This window comes from Nasonia vitripennis, chromosome 4 (assembly GCF_009193385.2).
Source record: "Nasonia vitripennis strain AsymCx chromosome 4, Nvit_psr_1.1, whole genome shotgun sequence".
Taxonomy (NCBI): Eukaryota; Metazoa; Arthropoda; class Insecta; order Hymenoptera; family Pteromalidae; genus Nasonia; species Nasonia vitripennis.
Genome location: NC_045760.1, coordinates 9,454,149 through 9,473,485, shown reverse-complemented (window position 1 = coordinate 9,473,485; position 19,337 = coordinate 9,454,149). Strand labels below are relative to the sequence as shown.

General features: G+C 41.8%; 2 protein-coding genes across 4 annotated transcripts; both read left to right on the top strand.

The window, feature by feature from the left end:
• Positions 1 to 1,609: 1,609 nt before the first annotated feature.
• Positions 1,610 to 4,523, top strand: LOC100115462 (glucose dehydrogenase [FAD, quinone]-like). Its single transcript, XM_001600132.5, has 4 exons — positions 1,610 to 1,956; positions 2,044 to 2,362; positions 2,658 to 2,966; positions 3,060 to 4,523. Exons 2-4 carry the CDS (start codon positions 2,120 to 2,122, stop codon positions 4,353 to 4,355), a joined length of 1,848 nt encoding a protein of 615 aa, XP_001600182.3. The 5' UTR covers positions 1,610 to 1,956; positions 2,044 to 2,119; the 3' UTR covers positions 4,356 to 4,523.
• Positions 4,524 to 12,605: 8,082 nt separating this feature from the next.
• LOC103315558 (homeobox protein slou) lies at positions 12,606 to 19,106 on the top strand. Of its 3 annotated transcripts, none has more exons than XM_031929100.1 (6): positions 12,606 to 12,934; positions 13,663 to 14,144; positions 16,485 to 16,790; positions 17,318 to 17,737; positions 17,917 to 18,083; positions 18,170 to 18,705. In XM_031929100.1, the coding sequence occupies exons 2-6, from the start codon at positions 13,817 to 13,819 to the stop codon at positions 18,362 to 18,364; spliced, it is 1,416 nt and encodes a 471-aa protein (XP_031784960.1). In that variant the 5' UTR covers positions 12,606 to 12,934; positions 13,663 to 13,816; the 3' UTR covers positions 18,365 to 18,705. The 3 variants fall into 3 exon arrangements, with proteins under 3 accessions (XP_031784960.1, XP_031784959.1, XP_031784961.1); XM_031929099.1 differs by having other exon boundaries at positions 12,606 to 13,026; XM_031929101.2 differs by lacking the exon at positions 12,606 to 12,934 and having other exon boundaries at positions 13,046 to 14,144; positions 18,170 to 19,106.
• The last annotated feature ends 231 nt before the right edge of the window (positions 19,107 to 19,337 follow it).

The window sequence follows — 19,337 nt, the reverse complement described above, 5'->3', positions numbered from 1 at the left end:
CTATAATTATGTCTTGCCAAATTAACAATCAGCCTCTATTAACCATCTCGGTCACAAATCGCCTCTGATCATCCATCCCGCAAATTCAGAAGCCAAACCCATACGAACCACTCGAGTCAATTTCCTTCGAACATCATCTTTTCCCGCCGCGATTATCGCATCTATCCTCCCCTCCCACCCTCCCATCCCTTTCCACGGGCGATTATGTCCCAATTTAATGAAAAATTCCTGGCCACCTGCCCTTCGACATATCCCCCCTCTCGTCGCAGCAATTAGCCACGCTCGATCACTGCGCGCGGAGAAAGGAAAAAAGCGCCGCCGCATCAAACGATAACAAGATAGATGCGAGAGAGAAAGAGAAAAAAAATCAAAATTGCTCATTCCGGCCGACGGACATCAATAACATTTTTCCCTCCCCCGGCGCACGGCGCAAAAAGCATAACTACGGCTCATAATGCACGTGCGGCTCTTTAAAACTCGAGGGAAAGGAGGAAGAGAGCATTCATAACATCGCGCTGCAATAAAAGTCACTGCCACCCCTGCTAGGGGTGCAAACGCAGGAATTCAAAACGCGCGGAGATGACGAGCGTGGCTGCGTATTGTGTGCATGTGTATGTGTGTGTGGGTGTGTATGTATGTGTTCGTGTAGAGGATAGCTCGTTTGATTTGCTGTTTCTTCTTTTTCTTTCTTTTTTTTTCGTTTCGAGGTAGCTGCTGGTCGATATCGAACGCGAAAAAATAAGCGATTAGTGTTGTGTACTTTTTCGTCGTTGATGCGGGCTTGTGCGGGCGTGCTATTGAGGAGATGTTATTTATAGTAATGTTCCATGCAAAATATTTATTTTTTTGTAATCTTAAATAAGCAAAGCTTTTAATTGTCAAGAGATAATCAAAAATTATATTTAATGGTACACCAAAATGAACATTCAAGATCAATTGATTCAGTGAAAGGTATCACTTTTTAATATCAATAAAAAGTTTCTATATTTATAAAGCTTTGGTGACTGAGCGACATTTTATGCAATCAACTCGAAGGCTGATAAAATCAATTATGCGAATATAAGTCAATTTGAAGATTGAATTACATTACAAGAATTATTTAACTTTCACTTGTACATCACACTTGTGACATTTTTTTTGTCTTTTGAAATTCTCGTAAATTCGAAATGTTTGTCAAGATGATAACGAATTATTTATGAGTGTGATAGACTGACTTTAATTACAGTGTAGATTTTATCGTGGAAAAATACATGAAACAACAAAAGGTTTTATCTCTGTAAGTCCGGTTTTACATCGAAAAGGAGTAAGATTGTTTAATAAATTCATTTCACAAGCGTAGTTATATTAGGTGGTTTCATTGCAGTAATGCGCATTGCAATATTGTATTTTAATAGAATTTTTGACATAGTTTACAAATTAAAAAAAAATAATATATAATATATATCCTATAAATTTAAAAACAGTTACTAGTATGAAATCTTGTGGTTAAACTAAATATTTTTCAATAAAACAAAACTATTATTTCGATAAATAAAAGTGGCGTATACTTGAAAACGTTTTCTTGTTTCTAGTATTGCTGACTAAATTTGCTTTTACAAGTAAATTAGTGTTATACAATCAAAATAAATATATAGTAAGTAATAACAAACTATACTTGTGATTATATTGATCAGCCTAATATTTATCTAATACGTGAAAAAAGCAAACTGCTCTCTCAAATTATTCGATGTACAGCTGAAACTTCGGCAAAAATTTCGGCCATAAATCGAAGATAATTTTTTTCAAAACGTACGACATTGTTTATTTATCTGTCGACGTATATGCAAATTAGATGATGCCAGACTTTCAAAGCGCGATCATCGAATCAAATATAAAAGCCACCAGACTCGGCGCACTCTCATTCGATAAAGTAATGCTGACATCTTCACCAACATCATGAGATAAACTTTGTAACTTGTAAGTAAATTGTACGATACAATAATGAACTATAATAAATTATAAAACCATGCATTAACCATATATATCGTTATTTATATATGCAAGATTACTGCAGAAAACCCGAAGCTTACATTTTCTTTGACTAGCGAAAGGTGCACCACAAGCGATCGGATTGTTAAAAATGACGTGGATACCAGCAGGCGCAACTGGACATTGCTACCAGAATTTGTTCATGTCAACTTGTGAACCATCATTTCTGACTTTTTTGACTTTCCTTACACATTATTTGGGATCTTCAAAAGACGATAGATTCAAGAAGACGGAAAATAAGAATAAATTAAAAGAGTTTGATTTCATTGTCGTTGGAGCTGGAAGTGCTGGATGCGTTGTAGCCAATCGAATTAGTGAAATTAAAAACTGGAAGGTAAGCTTTCTATTAATCTTTCATAATCACGAACCATTTTTATAAATATCTTATAAGCCATGTAATGGATATACAATGGAATGTAATAAAATGTATAGCTGAGTATGTTTTTCAAAAAACTCGTTGTGCAACTTAACTTCATCATGACATTTTCATTATCAACTTATTACAATCGCATTATTGATCAAAACGTATAATAAGGATAGCTGTAACGATCGTAATTATTTTACTTAAATTTCCATGAAATAAAATGACATAATTATGTCTAACGGTATCTCGGATTACATCGTTTCAGGTACTTTTGTTGGAAGCAGGTGATGAACAACCACTAATCGTAGACGTCCCTGGATTTGCGGGTCTGTTAGGGAATAGTAGCATCGATTATGGTTACACTTTCCAGACAGACAACGAAGTCTGTAGGGACAATCCGAATTCCTGCTTGGAGCCAAGGGGCAAAGTCATGGGAGGAACTAGTTCCATCAACGGCATGGTTTACGTGCGTGGTAACAAAGAAGATTACAATGACTGGGCCAAACTTGGCAACCGCGGCTGGAGCTGGGACGAGGTCCTGCCGTATTTCAAGAAATCAGAAGACTTGCAAGATGTAAGTTGTTACTTTATGATACCGCTACATCGTTTAACTTAATTACTATTTCTATGGAGACAAGCGAAATTATAACGAGCATTTCATTTCTAGAAAATACCGCATGGCAATCCAAAACATCATTCAACTGGCGGTTACTTAGGTATTTCTCTGCCCGAGAAAGATAGTAATATTGACGTAATCATCGACTCTTGGAAGGAACTGGGTTACGATGAGATTGATTACAATTCCGGTAGCCAAGTAGGTGTTAGTAAATTTCAATACACTATCAAGAATGGAGTTCGCCAGACTACCAACGCAGCCTTCATCAGACCCATTCGCGGTAAGAGGGCCAACCTTTTCGTCAGGCCTAACTCCCACGTGACGAAGATCATCATCAATCCAAAGACCAAGGTAGCAATCGGCGTGGAGTACGTCGAGGCCGGTACTAAGATAACCAAAAGAGCGTTCGCCAAGAAAGAAGTCATCGTTTCAGGAGGTGCCATTGATTCGCCCAAACTGTTGATGTTATCCGGAATCGGACCAGTTGATGAGTTGAAGCAAGCCGGTATCAAGCAGATTCTGGAGTTGCCGGTTGGTAGGCATTTACAGGAACACGTAGCCGCCAGCCCCGTCACAGTGAGTTTGAAAAACTCGCCTGCTCCTTTCAAGCCCTTCGATGAAAAGGTGCAAGACGTTAAACAGTGGTTGGCCAACAGAACTGGTCCCTTGAGAAGGAGCGGAGGTTGGGGTGTTATCCCATTCATCCAAACTTCTTACGAGACTCGACCAGGTGTACCAGACATGGAAATTCATTATCTGACTTCCTTTGACGCTGAAGAATTAAATGGTTCTACTGCCTTATACAATCTCTGGTCCTACTACAACAAACTGACGGTGTATACCACACTTGTAACGCCCAAGAGCCGTGGTTGGATCGAGCTCAACAAGACAGACCCGATCTGGGGTAAACCTTTGATCTACCCCAACTTTTACGAACATCCTGATGACATCAAAGCTCTGGTCGAGGGTCTTAGTCTCACCAAAAAGTTCACCGAGACCGAAGCCTTTAAGCAGAGCGAACTAAGCGCGACGAGAACTCCAGCACCAAAGTGTGAGAAAGATCTAGGAGACGAGGATAAGTACCACGAGTGCATAGCTCGAAATTACTTTCTTCCTTTGTATCATCCCTCCTGCTCGTGCAGAATGGGCCCGAAGAACGACGGCAACGCCGTGGTAGACCCGAGATTGAGGGTCCACGGTATCAAACGTTTGAGAGTCATCGACGCATCCGTTATGCCTGTAGTTATCAAAGGTAACACGAACGCGCCTACTATCATGATCGCTGAAAAGGGCAGTGACCTCGTCAAGGAGGATTGGCTGGCCCCGCGAAGACACGAGTGGCATTAAATGTTTTACACTAAATGCATCAGATTGTTTTTCGTAGTTTTCAGTTGCACTTAGATGTAAGATTTACAGTGTTCGATCATTATGTATGTATATAATCTTCTAGAATTACGTTTGGTGTGAAAATGTTGAATAAAAAATGAGATTAAAAAAGCGCTCGCACGCGCAGCATGCAATAACTGACTCGTCTGCTCTCTTGCCATAACAAAACCAAAGCGATCGCATCCATATCTTCCAAAAACTTTCCGAAATCCGCCCTAAAACAGCAGCGCCATCTATATGCCAGGACAATTCGTCCGCAGGCGAGAGCTCAGGAACGAGCTAATAATCGACCCCGAGCAAGCGCGTAGCGAACTCTCGGAGGCGTCTTAAGTAAGTTTTCTAATTATCAGTATATCATCCGCGTCTCGTAACTCCTGAGGAAGACAGTAAAGGGGGTGAATAGCCTAACCTCCAAACCGTGCGAGAACACGTCTCTTGCACTGCACAAAAGATAGAGGAACTATAGCGTTCAAGCCAATAAAGAGGCGAGGGATGAAAGCAGCATCCGCAGCTCTTCTTCTATTTCGGAGTTCGGAGAGAGTACAGAGACGCGCAAAATCAATGTTGGCGCGCTCCGCGCACGCACGACACAAAGAGCGTAGCTGCCCTTTGCCGGGATATCCATTAGCTGAGCTGCGCGCCTCCTTTCCGCCATCCCTCCGCTATAGCTATATAGCTGCCTATACTCGCGCGCGCGCACACAGAGCTTTCGGGAGGAGAACGCGTTCAGGGGAGGTATAGAGGAAAACTTGGGCGCAAGCTCCATTGCGATATTAGAACGGCTCCAATTAACGTGTACAAGCGCTACGTGTACAGGTATGTACGCTGCCGGCTATAAAATCTATCTGCGCTTTACGGCGTGGTACCCGCAGGTAAAACAAAATTATTGTTGCGATTACTGCGTCTGTATTACATTATACACCGTAAACATTTTTTTTTAATATAAAGAGCCACATCATTAAGAAACAGTAGAATGATATAAAATTTGAGAATAATATTTTTTTCGATTCGACACTGGTAATGCAAGCTGTTTGCCAAAGACGTGCAGTGGAATAAGTGTTGAACTAACATGTATACAAGGAAAACTCTAAAAAGCTTATATTTTGGAAACTTCAATCTGAGCGAAACCCAAACAATCTTGAGAAAAAAAATCTATACTAAATTAACCGAGAAACCGCCGGCTAATAACTTCAAAATCGCCAAAGCCAAAATGAAGCTCTCGATCGCTAAAACTTTTTGCCAGCAGTGTATGCCCGATACCTGTTAGCGCTAACAGCACAAAAGCTAATCACGAAGGGGTGGCGGGGACCCGGCGAATATGATTCGCCGTCGACGAGCTTAACGTTGGGGTTGTTGGCTCCACCCCCACTCCCTCCCTCTCTCTCTCTCTCTCTCTCTCTCTCTCTCTCTCTTTCACCCTCGGAACGTCTCAATATACCTTCCTATGCTTCGTACAGCAGATCTTTGCGACGTGGGTGGTAGGATTCCTTTCTTTATGTCGCTAAAGGCCTGGCCTTTTTTACTCAATTTTCTTTTTAATTTTTCGCTGATATCTATATGTGTATATGTTGATATACTGGTGCAATTTACATTGTTACTTTTGAATATTCAAATAATATAACAGTGTGTATAATAGTAATTTAAAATGCTGGTACTTACCTTCGCAGAATTTTATCCAAACGCCCGATCGTAGAGAGTATAAGTAACCAATTCACCTGAAAATAAATACAAAATTTAATGCCATGTAAGAGCTTTCCAAACTGCATAATAGCTTCATTTATTTTAAAAAAGAAAAAATGACAAAGCAGACAAATACGAGTGTAGCACGCTCGACGACGAGAAGCGAATTCCTTATCCACGTCTGTATAATAGTCGCGCTCGCGCATCGACTCGCGGAGAACGGAAACACAGAACAAACCCTCGACAATTATCCTCGACCAATCCCTCCTGTCCACCGGCCATCTCTCTCTCTCTCTCTCTCTCTCTCTCTCTCTCTCTCTCTCTCTCTCTCTCTCTCTCGTTCTCTTCCTCTTCAAAACGAGAAAGCGCTTATTATTTTATATTCCGCGTATACATCTCTTCGCGAGGGCGGCGCTTTTTGCACTTGATGAACGTTTTCCGTGAGAGGTAGGGGAAGCTCGGAATTATGGGTATTTGAATTCACGAAAAATGGCGTGGAGAGAGTAGAGAGGGTTGGCTAGCCCCGTGTACATACATACATAGTAGTAGTGCAAGTCCGAGGGCCTTTTGTCGTGTTTTTACGGGCGAGTTTACGCGCGTGTGCGGGAGTATAGAGGCAGTCCCGGGGGAGTTTAAGGGACGCGCGCCGCGAGGCTCATTGAAATTTCACTGCTTTTAATATGAAAGTTTGCTCTTCTTACGCCGTCGACGCTGCTCTTTTTAATTAGATTAGGGCTTAGCTGCGGAGAGCGTAAACAAGCTTGTCCTTTCATTAAGTCATTATAAAAATGTTTAACGAGAAAAATTAACTGGCTTGCTAGCAATAATTGGTTGTACACTATTAGATAAAACGTATACAATATACTTTTGGGTTAATCGCTCTTTTTTTTCAAAAATCGAATTAGTTTTATGTTGAAAGAACAGAGGAGAATTTTAATTGGTGTCCTGTTTATTTAGTTGCCTCGTTTAGGTTTTTTTTTCTCGCCTGAAGGTTTATATATTACGGGAATCAAAGTATGTACTTTACCAAAAATCATAATTACAATTTGTATAGAAGACCTTCAGCCTAAAAAATTCATAACTTTATTCTCCGCTCATTTTCCACTTGTACATAAAAAGCCACGCATTTTTGTTTAAAATTCATTCGCTTGGCTTTTTCATACCTCCCACTCTGCAGCGCTCTAATTACTTTTTCAGTTATGCGCGCGCTCGGTCGCGGCCAATTTAGCCGAGAATTTTTATCTTTTGCTGGATTATTGATGTTATAACTCGGCGGGCCGCGCGTTGGGGCATGCGTACTTCTCCCGGCGTGTCTCGCTCCCTCATCCCTCTTTGTATCTCCCGCGGCATTTATATAGTGCACGGGTATTACGCGCGTATACATACCTGTGTTTGAATACCGCGAAGCCACCATTTTATTCCGGGGAAAAATGAAACGCTTCGAATTTTTATATTGGAAAGTGTTTTATTATTATTATTATTATTATTATTATTATTATTATTATTATATCCGAGGGAAGTATTATCGGGATAAATATTCAAATGATATCGTGCGTGTTCGAGGCTGGATTTCAATCAGTCATAAAATATAACGAGGAAACGCATCGATTTCATACTTTGCAAGGAGTCCCGGTTTAATGTGCAATATTAAATGTATATAATGTATAGCTTTGTTATAATTTTGAAGAATTTACAATGAATGAACTTTAATAATATAGATCGAATTAATATTACCAGCCTCGATGAACCATTAAACAATGCGATTGCCTTTGTATGTGCGGCCCCGAAATTATCATATAATATATAATATAGGAATTTCATTAATCTATGTAATGTATTAAGTTTATAGATAAGCATTGTAAAGGTATGAATTAAATTCAGCAAAGTTTCCACTCGTCTGTACAACCAGATCCTGCACACAGCTAGAGTGACTATTTGCTTTTCGAAATCTGTTTTCATAGCACGCACCGCGCGAAAACCACAATAACGCATAACTTCCGCCAGACTGACTCCTCTGTTCGAAATTCCCGGCATAGCATGATGCACGCGTATCTTCCCTTCCCTCGAAAACTCAGCTTGTATATATACACAACATCAATTTTCAAAAATCATCATCGCCCCGCTTATTAATAAACAAGCCCCGCGCACATCGAACCGGATCATCGTCGCGTATGGAGTGTATACCCTGTCCTGCATGCAGGCGTGAACGTATATATAGCACCGATTCGTCATGCCGACGCCAATAAAATAAATCCGTCGTTCGTTGCCGAGATGTCGCTGTGTATACCTCTGGCGTATGTTCGTATACATAGGTATGTAGTACCCAGCCACCCTCGGACGACAAGAGCGAAGAATCGCAAGTATTTCATTTAGAGCAGATTAGACGGATTAGCGACCGACGACAAAGCCAGGACGAGGAAGCGTCGTCGTCGTCCCCTTTTTCTCCTTTAAAGTGACTGCCGCTGGCTCTCGTGTGTATCAAGAGTCAAGGGGGGGGGGCGACGATGCCCCCCATTATTTCGCTCGTTCATTATTTGCGTCCCTTAATTTCTTCCTCGGCGTAACGCCGCTACCGTCTCGCTTGATTTTCACCAGAGAATAGGGGGCACTTGTTGTCGAGGCTATATATTGACTTGGTCGGCAATTTTTCGGCTCCTTTCCCTTACGAGCTCGACGGTTTGATGAGTTTTGAGAAATTGGCTCATAGCTAAAATCTGTGCAATATTGATACATTCGTTGAGAGGAGCTGACGTGGAAATATTTCTCGTGAGAATTTTTTGCCCCCAGCGCAGGGCAGGCTTTGATTAAATCCAATCAAAGCCTTTTTTCGCCGAAATGACGTAAGCAACGGCGCTTTTGAAATTAATTAAAAATACCTCTATATGAGCTAACGCGGAGAGAAAAAAAGACAGAGAGAGAGAGAGAGAGAGAGAGAGAGAGAGAGAGAGAGAGAGACAGAGAGAGAGAGAGCGAAGCGCGCGCGTGGCGTGCTATGGATGCACGCTACAAAGGATGGAAATTTAATTGTTCGTTTTACGACAAAGCTCTCGTCGTCCTCGAGGTCGCTGCAAGCTCGTGCAAAAGCGAGGACGTCAATTAACGTTATAGTGAGATTACTAGTGTACGCATTAGCGAAAATTAAATTGGCCATATATATATATATATATATATATATATATATATATATAGTCTTGTTTTCCAATGCGGTCAATGCTTGAAATCACTTTAAGCTCATCGATTTATACACTATTACAACTGTTATGTAGTAAACAAATTCACTATATTATATCTCGAATCACGCGAGCATATTATACATTGATTCGAGTAATAATTACATAAATCAGATTCTCGCGCAGTCGCTCGATTAACGCACACACACACATAGGCGTTTAGTCGCATTACAAGGGAGAGAGACACGTCGGGCCTTTCATCTCCATTGTATCGCGATGATCGCCGCGGCGAAATTTCGTGCTCAGCTGCGCGCTGCTGGCCCGGTGATCTTTATCGCGTCGCTCGAGAGGAAACTGTGCGAGCCTCGCTACGCGCTAACAATCGGATTACGCGCGCCGGTTCTCAACCCTTTACGCTCGCTCGCCTATAGCGCTTTCGCCGCCTATATTGGCCATTATCGGACGTGCTGTGTTGTTGCAAGCCGACGACGTTGCCGATTCGTGTATAGCGTATCAGACTTCGGAGGTATTGGCCTGTCTGAGGCTTGGATCGCAGTTGGGGATACTGTATATACGATGCCGCGGCTCATTAAAACTCGAGCTGTGTGTGCGCGCGCGCGTGTGAGCGAGTGCCGCGGATGCAGTCTCGTTTTGGCGAGGAAGGTTTTTTGTAAAAAAACATCAGCTCACATTATTACATTATATGCTATTTAAAGGCAAATTTAACAATATAAATGATTGATTCCTGGAACACGTCATTATCATCTTTCAATTTTTGATGATTATAAAAATATCAAAAGGTGTATTCAAACTCAAACTTCATGAACAATGTCCATCCACATATTTAGTACACGCAAACGCAGCCAACAACCGGCAAAACGAGTGCAGAACTATTCAAAACACGCGCGTTTATGATACATCATCAAAAGAAAGCAAAGCACGCTAATTCTCTAGCAGCCCAGAACTACCTCATTGCCTCGCGCACATACCAAGCGCGCGTGTACTGCCTGAGTCGGGGGCAATATCAAAGGGGCAGATAATTTATATAATTCTCGCAGTTATGTCATTGAAGCATCGACAACCCACCTCCCGATCGATTGACGTGTAATGCATATATATCTAGCAATATAATCGCACGCGTGCGGCGGGGGATGATGTGACATTGCTTCAAACGATTAGCTAACAATGGATCAGAAATTGGACAGAACAGGTTATACAGGTGAAAAGCACCTGCGGATTAACCCTGTCGTTCCTTTTGTAAACTAGTTTGTACATGGGGTTATATGTAGTATCCGTTTGAGATCACATCGCCATATATCAGATTAAATCGGTTGAAAGGGAGATTTTGACGTACATATGTATAGCAATACTTATATGGATGTCAAAATATAAAAAAAAAAACAAACGATGAAAAAGACTTGTTTTGTTTGTATAAAATATCTGCATACAACGTGTACGTTTTAAAACTATAATATTATAATACATTCACTGATTCTACGTATAAACAAACAAAATATTTGGAAACTACTTTATTCCATCAATTCTTATAATTGCCATGTATAAAAAATGCAATAAAAGCACAGTAAAGCAAGGGAAAAAATCCAACCCCCGAGAAGCCATTCACCTTCGAAACTCTCGAAAAGTTAAAATCAAATAGAACATCAACGACGACGACGGAGACAAGGACATAGCGAGCGAAATTCCGAGAGACACGCGAGCTCGCACCCGAAACGACGTCGTCGCCGAGACGCCCGAGCTTTCGGGTAATTAGGTGCCAACTAACAACGACAAGGTTATTTAATTAGGCCGGCTTAAACTCCCTCGTCTCTCCACCTCGACGACGACGACGATCCGACGTCTTCTTATTCTCCTCAGCCTTATTATGACGCTCGCGAGCTATATGGCTCCAGTATATATCTGTATACGGGTTGTAGAGACTTAGAGCGTTCTTTTTTACGAGGATGAGGAGAGGAATTAGACGCGAGAAAGACATTGTCGGGCGTTTAATTAGCCGACACTTTGCGTGACGGCGCGTAAGTAATTGCTGCGAGGAGTGACAGTGTTTTGAAGCTTGTTTTGTATGCAAGGAATCGGCTGGGATTTGGCCGTTGCTCTGTTGTTGGTTATATAGTTTGGAATGTTTGAAGACGTCATAGAAAGGGCAGAATTCTCGTTTTCGATCAGTTATATACTTCATAGTTTTTATAGAAAGCGTATATCAGTGATAATGGTCGCCGTGGTGTCAGACAGCAGACGAGTGATGCTTTGTATATTATTTCATTTATTAAAACGCGCGCGACAACAACCCCGAAAATTATATATAAACGCGCACTAAGCCCTCGCTCTCGCATGACGTACAATCATCATCATCAGACGAAATACAACGTTTCGTAGGTGAAGCCAGCCTCACTACCAACCTCCACCACCGCTAAAAAACACCCTCACACTGAAAACGGACTCGGCCGCAAATAAGCCTCTCAGTAGCTGTATAACACACACACATACAATACAGCGTATATCCGAAGGAAGGCGTGGCCCAACGCGGACCGATGGCGTCGTCGCGAGTCAGCCAATCAGACGAGACAGCGGGTGGGGCGCCGAAAAAATATTGACCGGCCGCCCGCGCATTACGCGGTCCATTTAAGCTTGGAGGAGGAGACGAGGGAGCCGATATGGAGAGAGAAAGTCAATTGACGTGGTCACTTACCGTCATGTTGACGCCGCGATTAGCTCATACTCTTCTACTATACTTGTTCATATCGCGTGGCTTTTCAGCTTGATTGGAAATCATTTTCCAGGCTACTTCGATGCTGCTCACTCTGTGTACCAGCGTCGAATGATTTGAAGCTGATTTTCCCACACTTGTGACAAGGTGATTCGATTCAGCTAGTAAACCGTTGAACTAGTTCCACCCTTCAGTCGTCGAAGAACGATTAATTGTCGAGTCGAAAAGTTGATCTTTTTCTTCTCGCGATTCGCCCTCAACTAATTGTAACGGCTACCAGGAAATACGTTGTTGCAAATTTAAATATATAAACCGTTTTTTTTCATTGATCCCACCAAACTCCAAAGTTACAGAAAAAAAAACATTTCCCAACAGTGGACGTGACGTAGAAATGATAACTTAACTTTCCAACGAAATCACAACCTAATCACAGCGACAACAGCAACTCGAGCCCCGAGAAAGAAAAGCGAAAAATCCCAGGCCAGGAATCTGACGGTCAGTCGACGCGTCACGTATATCAGCCGTCAGTCTTTGCTGCGGCATTATTGGCTGCGCGGCTGTGTGCGCGCGGCCGCAGGATTATTAGCGGCGTTGGCGGCGCTTGGCGGCCAGCTCCTGCGGCGTTTGACATCATTATTCGCGGCCACTGTATGAGCCGCGCGCGCGCGCGCTGTCTTCTTCCGCACACTAAAACACACAAACACGCGCACACAGGGAAAGAGAGACGAAGCTAGTTAGTGATACTCTGTACGCGGAGACATGTCGGACGCGGACGACGAGGTGCTTTAGTCGGGGCTGTTTTTTCGGCTGCGCCGCGAGTGATTTGCTTTGGTGACTGCGGTTCTACGGCTGCTGCTGTGATACTTATATTGTTTGTTTTTTCTTTTCGAGGGGCTACGGTCTGTGAAGTGAGAGTTTCTTTTTCTTCGGGAGAGCAGGTTTTTCGGAGAGATGTTGGATTACAGGTAACGTAGAAGTGCGGTTGATGCGGATTGGGATGTTTTTGCGGGCGCTTGTGTGAAGAGGGTGGAAAATATTAGGTTGCGCGAGGATCGATGTAAGTTTATTTTGAAATGGTTGTGGATTGAAACTTGATGAAGTCATAACAGTTTTGCAAACATTTTTCAAACAGCGAATTGAAATACGTTAAGGTTGCAACAAAGTAAACTCTTGTATTTGTTGATTTGAAACGAAGCTGCAAAAAGTTAATGCGGTTTGTTTGGTAAAAAAATCGAGACATGCAGTAGTAAAGGATTCGATTCAATCTCTAGAGAAAATAATTACACTATTTTACAAATGAAAATGTCTCAACGGCTTCGCAGCGTATAAACTTCAAGATTTAGAATGACTTGAGCCAACTTCTATTGGAATTCTCGACTGCAGAAACGAGATCCATCTTATTCCACCGAAAACTTTTGTAATTACGTCATTACGCTGACCTGCACCAGTTCAAAAGCTAAATTATTCGGCAAATTCTTGCGGCGTCAGCGGCTCGAGTGCCAGATTGCTGGGACGACGATTACGCGTTTAATTACGCGTCTTTTGATCTTGGACCGCACAATAGATTATAAAACCTTTCCGGATTAATTCGTATGCATACACTTCATCAAGCGTTAAGTGGCCTAATTAAGCATCGCAAAAATATTATCTTTAAATCCTAAAGGTATGAAAAAGAAGAACTATTTACTTTCAGCATCGAGAAATAAAAAAAAATCGTTCAACCATCAAGACATTCACCAAGATCCGTCAGCAACGAAAATGATGGTCAACCCCTTCACTGAATCTAACTGAACACCGCACATCTCGAAACACAAAAAAAATCCTCCGATTCAATCTCGAATCGAAGCATGGACACGGGCGATCAGTTCCCGTCGGATCGCAGACCAATGCAGGTGGAGGAAGACCTGTCGGACCGCAGCGACAGTAACAGTAACGCCTGCAGTGAAAGCAGTAGCAATAGCAACAGCAGCAGTGTACACTCGGAACCTACGCCGACGAGTTTTCAGCCCTACAAGGTTTCCATGGACGAATCGTCGAGTAAGCCTGAAGAGGAAACGGGACACAGTCAGAGATTCGGTGGGGCAGGCGATTACAGGGTGCCGCTGACCGACGGCAGCGGAGACGTGCCCATGGCGCTGGACAAGCCGAAGGATTATGCGATCCGTGGAAATGAGAGTGAGTTGGACATTTGAAGTTTATACCTTTTTCTGTGAAGATTGTAAAATTTGCGAATGAAATAGTTGCACAAAATCTAATAATTATTGAAAATACTAATAAATTATTTAGCCAAGGAAAATGTTCTTTGTTGATTATGCCGCAGACTAAGACTTCGAATTTTTATAGTCTTTCAAAATACAAGAAATAAAAGCTTGTAAAATGTACAATTCCACGTTGATTGATGATGTATTAACAATAAAATACTTGCAGTGCAACATACTCAATTTCGTATAATAATGCACTAAACGGGGACCTCGTAACAAATGACAACGAATTACTGTCGCTGTGGAAAAATTATTTCGATAAATTATTAAACGTGCACGAAAATAGCGAAGAATTAGGGGACGAAATTCACACTGCTGAACTCCACGTGGAGGAACCGAGCTACCAAGAAGTAGAGGCCGCGATTATAAAACTAAAAAACAACAAAGCCGCGGGAATTGACTCTATACCAGCTGAGTTACTCAAATATGGGGGCGTCGAGCTCACTTTCAAAATCTATAAACTAGTATGTGCAATCTGGAAAAATGAAACAATACCCGAAAATTGGAAAGAATCTATCATTATACCGATTTTTAAAAAGGGGGATAAGACAGACTGCAATAACTATAGGGGTATTTCACTTTTAGCAACGTGCTACAAAGTTCTGTCAAACGTAATACAAGCTAGACTCACTCCATTCGCGGAAGATATAGTAGGAAATTATCAGTGCGGATTTCGGCGCAACAGATCGACGAGCGATCAAATGTTTACTATAAGACAGTTGTTAGAGAAAAAGTGGGAATTTTGCGAAACCATACATCAACTAATTATAGATTTTAAAAAAGCGTACGACTCTATTAAGCGAAGCAAAATGTATCAAATTCTAGTACTTCTCGGTGTACCGAAAAAACTCGTGAGATTAATTCAAATATGTCTGAACGGAAGCACGGGAAAGGTCCGAGTAGGCGGTAATGTATCAGAACCCTTCATGATACGCGATGGTTTAAAACAAGGGGATGGGCTCTCTACGGTGCTGTTCAACTTAACGTTAGAGTATGCCGTTAGAAAAATGCAGGTTAGCCAATTGGGCGCAACGTTTAATGGAACAACGCAGATACTAGGCTACGCAGATGATTTGGATATACTGGGGGATTGTAGGGAAACGGTAGCAAGAAACGCGGAAATCCTCATAAAAGCGGTGGAGTATACAGGGTTAGAAGTGAGTGAATCAAAAACAAATTACATGATTGTGGATAAGCTAGGCATCTGCAGAGGGGAGGAATATCTCAGAGTTGGGAATTTTACTTTTGAAAAGGTTAGCGAATTCAGGTATCTGGGTACGACCATAAATGATAGAAACGAGATTAATGTCGAAATAAATAAGAGACTCCATTCGGGTAATGCTTGCTTCTACGCCGTGAGTAATTTACCTAAGTCGAGGCTGTTGTCTAAAAACGTTAAAATAAGAATATACAGGACAATAATACTGCCGGTGGTTCTGTACGGATGCGAAACGCGGGCTCTCACTAAGCAGGCGGACAACCGTTTTAGGGTATTTGAAAATAAAGTCTTGCGAAAAATATACGGGCCGAAGAAAGATGAGGAAACCGGGAAATGGAGGAGACTATAACACAATGATGAGTTACACAATCTGTACGCGTCACCAAATATTAACAGAATAGTAAAATCGCGCAGATTGGGATGGGCAGGGCACGTAGCGAGAATGGGAGACGACCGTACGGCAGCGCGTGTCATGAAGGGCAGGCCGATGGTAACGCGACCTCTAGGTAGACCTAGACGTAGATGGGAGGACAACGTAAAAGCGGATCTAGTAGAAATAGGACGGGTGGGTGTCGATCGGAGTGGTGCATCTTGGGTGGGGTTGACACAAGATAGGGCAGCGTGGAAGGCTTGCGTAGATGAGGCGATGAACTTTCGAATTCCAAATGCCACGTAAAAAAAGTGCACTAAACGTTATTGCTTCCTTTAATTACCGACCGTGTGCGCGTGGCGTAACGAAGTGACGTAACGAAAAAAAATGTTGATCTTTTTTTAATATACATACGGCGACGCTACATCGTAAAATGATTTAACTTAATTTCCTTTTAATTATGTCAGTATTTGTCACATACTTAATGAACTATTTCAATAGTCCACACACCTCGGCATCTCAATCAAACTGTACTTATCTAACAAAACACTCAAAATTTCGAAAGCCCATCAGAGCAAACAAACCGTACACTCATACGAACTGACTCATTATTATCAGCGCGAGAAAAACCACAACAGAAAACTCATACCTTCACTTCCTCGCAGTGTACAGCGAATCCTCGTCGACGCATCCATATAACCGCTCTACTTCTCAAGGACAGCCTCAGCAGAAGGAGGCGATGCACAGCTTCTGCCGTGAGATACGGGAGATGCGCCAGAAAAGTTTGCACGCGGCACTGGAGAGAACGGCTGCGGCAGCGGCCGCCGCCGCTGCAGCTGCTTCTGGCAAAGACTTGGAACTGGTGAAAACGGCTTATAGACTGCCAGCTCAGATCAAGGACTTCGGAGGCCTCACGTCCTGCATCGGAAGTATCGCCTTGGATAGGCTGAAGGCTGCTGCGCCGATCCATGGTAAGGATTGAGTTTGTCTCCTTTTTTTGAATCTTTTGACGGTTATGGAAGAATGCGAGGTCCATTGGTATTTCACTTTTGTCATCGCTGTTTTATACGCGTCGATGTTTCAATGAAGGTTATGCTCGCGGGAGTATCAGAACGTTGATCGTCAACTTTTCTTACGTGTTCGCAATGCAGTTGTACTAAACTTTATTATTTTGTTCTACTTATGTGTGTTTCTGCGGATTAATTTGCCATTTCTGTGGTTCTGTGTGAGCGGAAGAGGGGGCAGCTTGTACTAACCCGTAGCGGACAACATCGGAACTACGAGACCCATCCCATCTTATAACGTGTAATTCGAATGGCGCCACTGTCGTTCGCGCACTTTTACATAGTTGATGCATAGGTATCATATTTCGCTTTGGGCATCCAGAGAAAAAGACCCTAATATATTAATACACCCTGACGGAGCAGTGCGCGAGCATTATGCGGAATCATAGTGGTTTGAAAATTAAAAAAGGAATGATTAATGCGTTGATCTACAGGCACTGAATCTACAACGGCTTTGGAACCGGAGGACCTGAAGAGTCTCCAACAACTCCAGTCCAGCCGAATACCCTCGTCAACCGCTCCAACCCCAGTCGACGCGAGTCTAGCCTTTGAACGTCTGAGGCATTCCCACCCGCTCTTTCAGAGCACCGAAACATCTACCGGACAGTTTCCTACTGGACATCACTCCCATCATCATCATCACCATCACCAACAATCGCAGCAACAGCATCACGGGCACCATCACGCGATCACCCAAATCACACAGATGCATCACGGGGCATCTGCTACGCATCAGCACAACCAACAACAACAGGCTAAGTCGTTTACGATCGATGCGATTCTTGGATTGAGAGGCGGAGCTGTCGGACAGAGGGATAAGCATCAGCGACATCAATCGTACAGGAAGCATCAAGGTGACTCCTAATTGGAATATATGTATAGATCATCGTTTATTGCTTTGGAAAATTTGATTAATTTTTTGATGATAATAAATGAACAATTATAGAGAAGTCGATCTGAAGCTTAGAAAAAAAATTGTTCGAAATTAAGAAAAGATATATTAAATGAAGGTAAATAAAAAATAAAATCACAGGTCAAGAAGGCACAGCAAAGAATCTATCAACGAGTTCTTGCTCGAACGGCAGCAACAGCGGCAACAATCCCGGTGGACCAGGCGGCAAACTCAAGCGCGTGCGCACCATTTTCACGGCGGAACAGTTGGAGCGTCTTGAGGGTGAATTCGCCAGACAGCAATACATGGTAAAATACTCTACTTGTTAGATTTTATTGGTGATTAAATTTTTAAGCGTAACACAAATGATCGTATTACCGTTTTCCATCTCCAGGTGGGCCCTGAGCGATTATACCTTGCACACGCCCTCGGCCTAACGGAAGCCCAGGTGAAGGTCTGGTTCCAGAACCGGCGGATAAAGTGGCGCAAGCTCAAACACGAGCAGGTCAGCCAGAGGCTACACGAGCTTCACCAGAGTGGGCTTCCCGGTGTCGAACGCGACGACAGTAACGAGACAGCCGAATGGTGAAGATCAGCCTCTTCTGAGAATTTTGTGATAACAAATCAGTATTAATAAAAACTGTATTGCGCGTGACGATGAGACGAGATTTTCACTGGACTAGAGTGCGAATAACGGAAGATGGTTGTGTAAATCTACTGAACGTCAATGTGTCATTATACTTAATTTTTTTATTGATTATACTATGGCATTTTTGCACCGTATGCGAGGATTGTAGTGGTAGCTAATGTGCTGTATAAGAATTTAATTTATTGCACAAAATGTAAATGAACAACTTCGATGTAGGAATATAACTACACGATACGATGTATAATGACAAAAACCGAATTAATAAAATGCGATAATAGAGAGTGGGTGTTTAAATGATTATTTGATTGTAAACTAATTTGTTATAAGTATTACGGCTCATACTAATTTTTCTCGACTTACGTAATATACATATAGTTAGAGAAAATTTATTGGATAAATATTAAAATTTTTATTGTTAAGTTGTTCATATATGATTTTGTTTAATAATATATAATAGTAAAAAGTATTCAATAAAATGTAGAATTATCGCAGATATTAAAACTCTATATGAATAGTAGTTATGATGTATGACTTAGAAATGAGTGTGTATTAGAATTTGCATTTCTCTTCGAAAATAATGAAAACCATTATTTGTTAAAACCAAGTCATTAAAAAGTGAAACGAAAGAAAATAATGTATCACCCGATGCGGAAGAATAATCAACGTTGCATTGTATTTAAAACTCTATTGTGTATCTTATTATTTTACCAGTTCGTTTCAAAATACATTTTAAGTAGTTTACACTGTCTACCTTTCGCACGAAGTTGGTAAAGGTCCAACCAAAATAATGTCCTAAAAATTATCATTTCAATTTTTAGCCATGATCTGCGAGGCAGTATCTTTTACAAACTGCTGCAATATGCAATGCAATGATATAAATAAAAATAATGCAAAACATTATTTATATCAATCA

Coding starts and splice junctions, on each gene's coding strand:
- LOC100115462 (XM_001600132.5), top strand. CDS start 2,120: ATGACGTGGATACCAGCAGGCGCAACTGGACATTGCTACCAGAATTTG. Junction 2,363..2,657: donor GTGAAATTAAAAACTGGAAG/GTAAGCTTTCTA, acceptor ACATCGTTTCAG/GTACTTTTGTTGGAAGCAGG. Junction 2,967..3,059: donor AATCAGAAGACTTGCAAGAT/GTAAGTTGTTAC, acceptor TTTCATTTCTAG/AAAATACCGCATGGCAATCC.
- LOC103315558 (XM_031929101.2), top strand. CDS start 13,817: ATGGACACGGGCGATCAGTTCCCGTCGGATCGCAGACCAATGCAGGTG. Junction 14,145..16,484: donor TGCGATCCGTGGAAATGAGA/GTGAGTTGGACA, acceptor ACTTCCTCGCAG/TGTACAGCGAATCCTCGTCG. Junction 18,084..18,169: donor TCGCCAGACAGCAATACATG/GTAAAATACTCT, acceptor TTCCATCTCCAG/GTGGGCCCTGAGCGATTATA.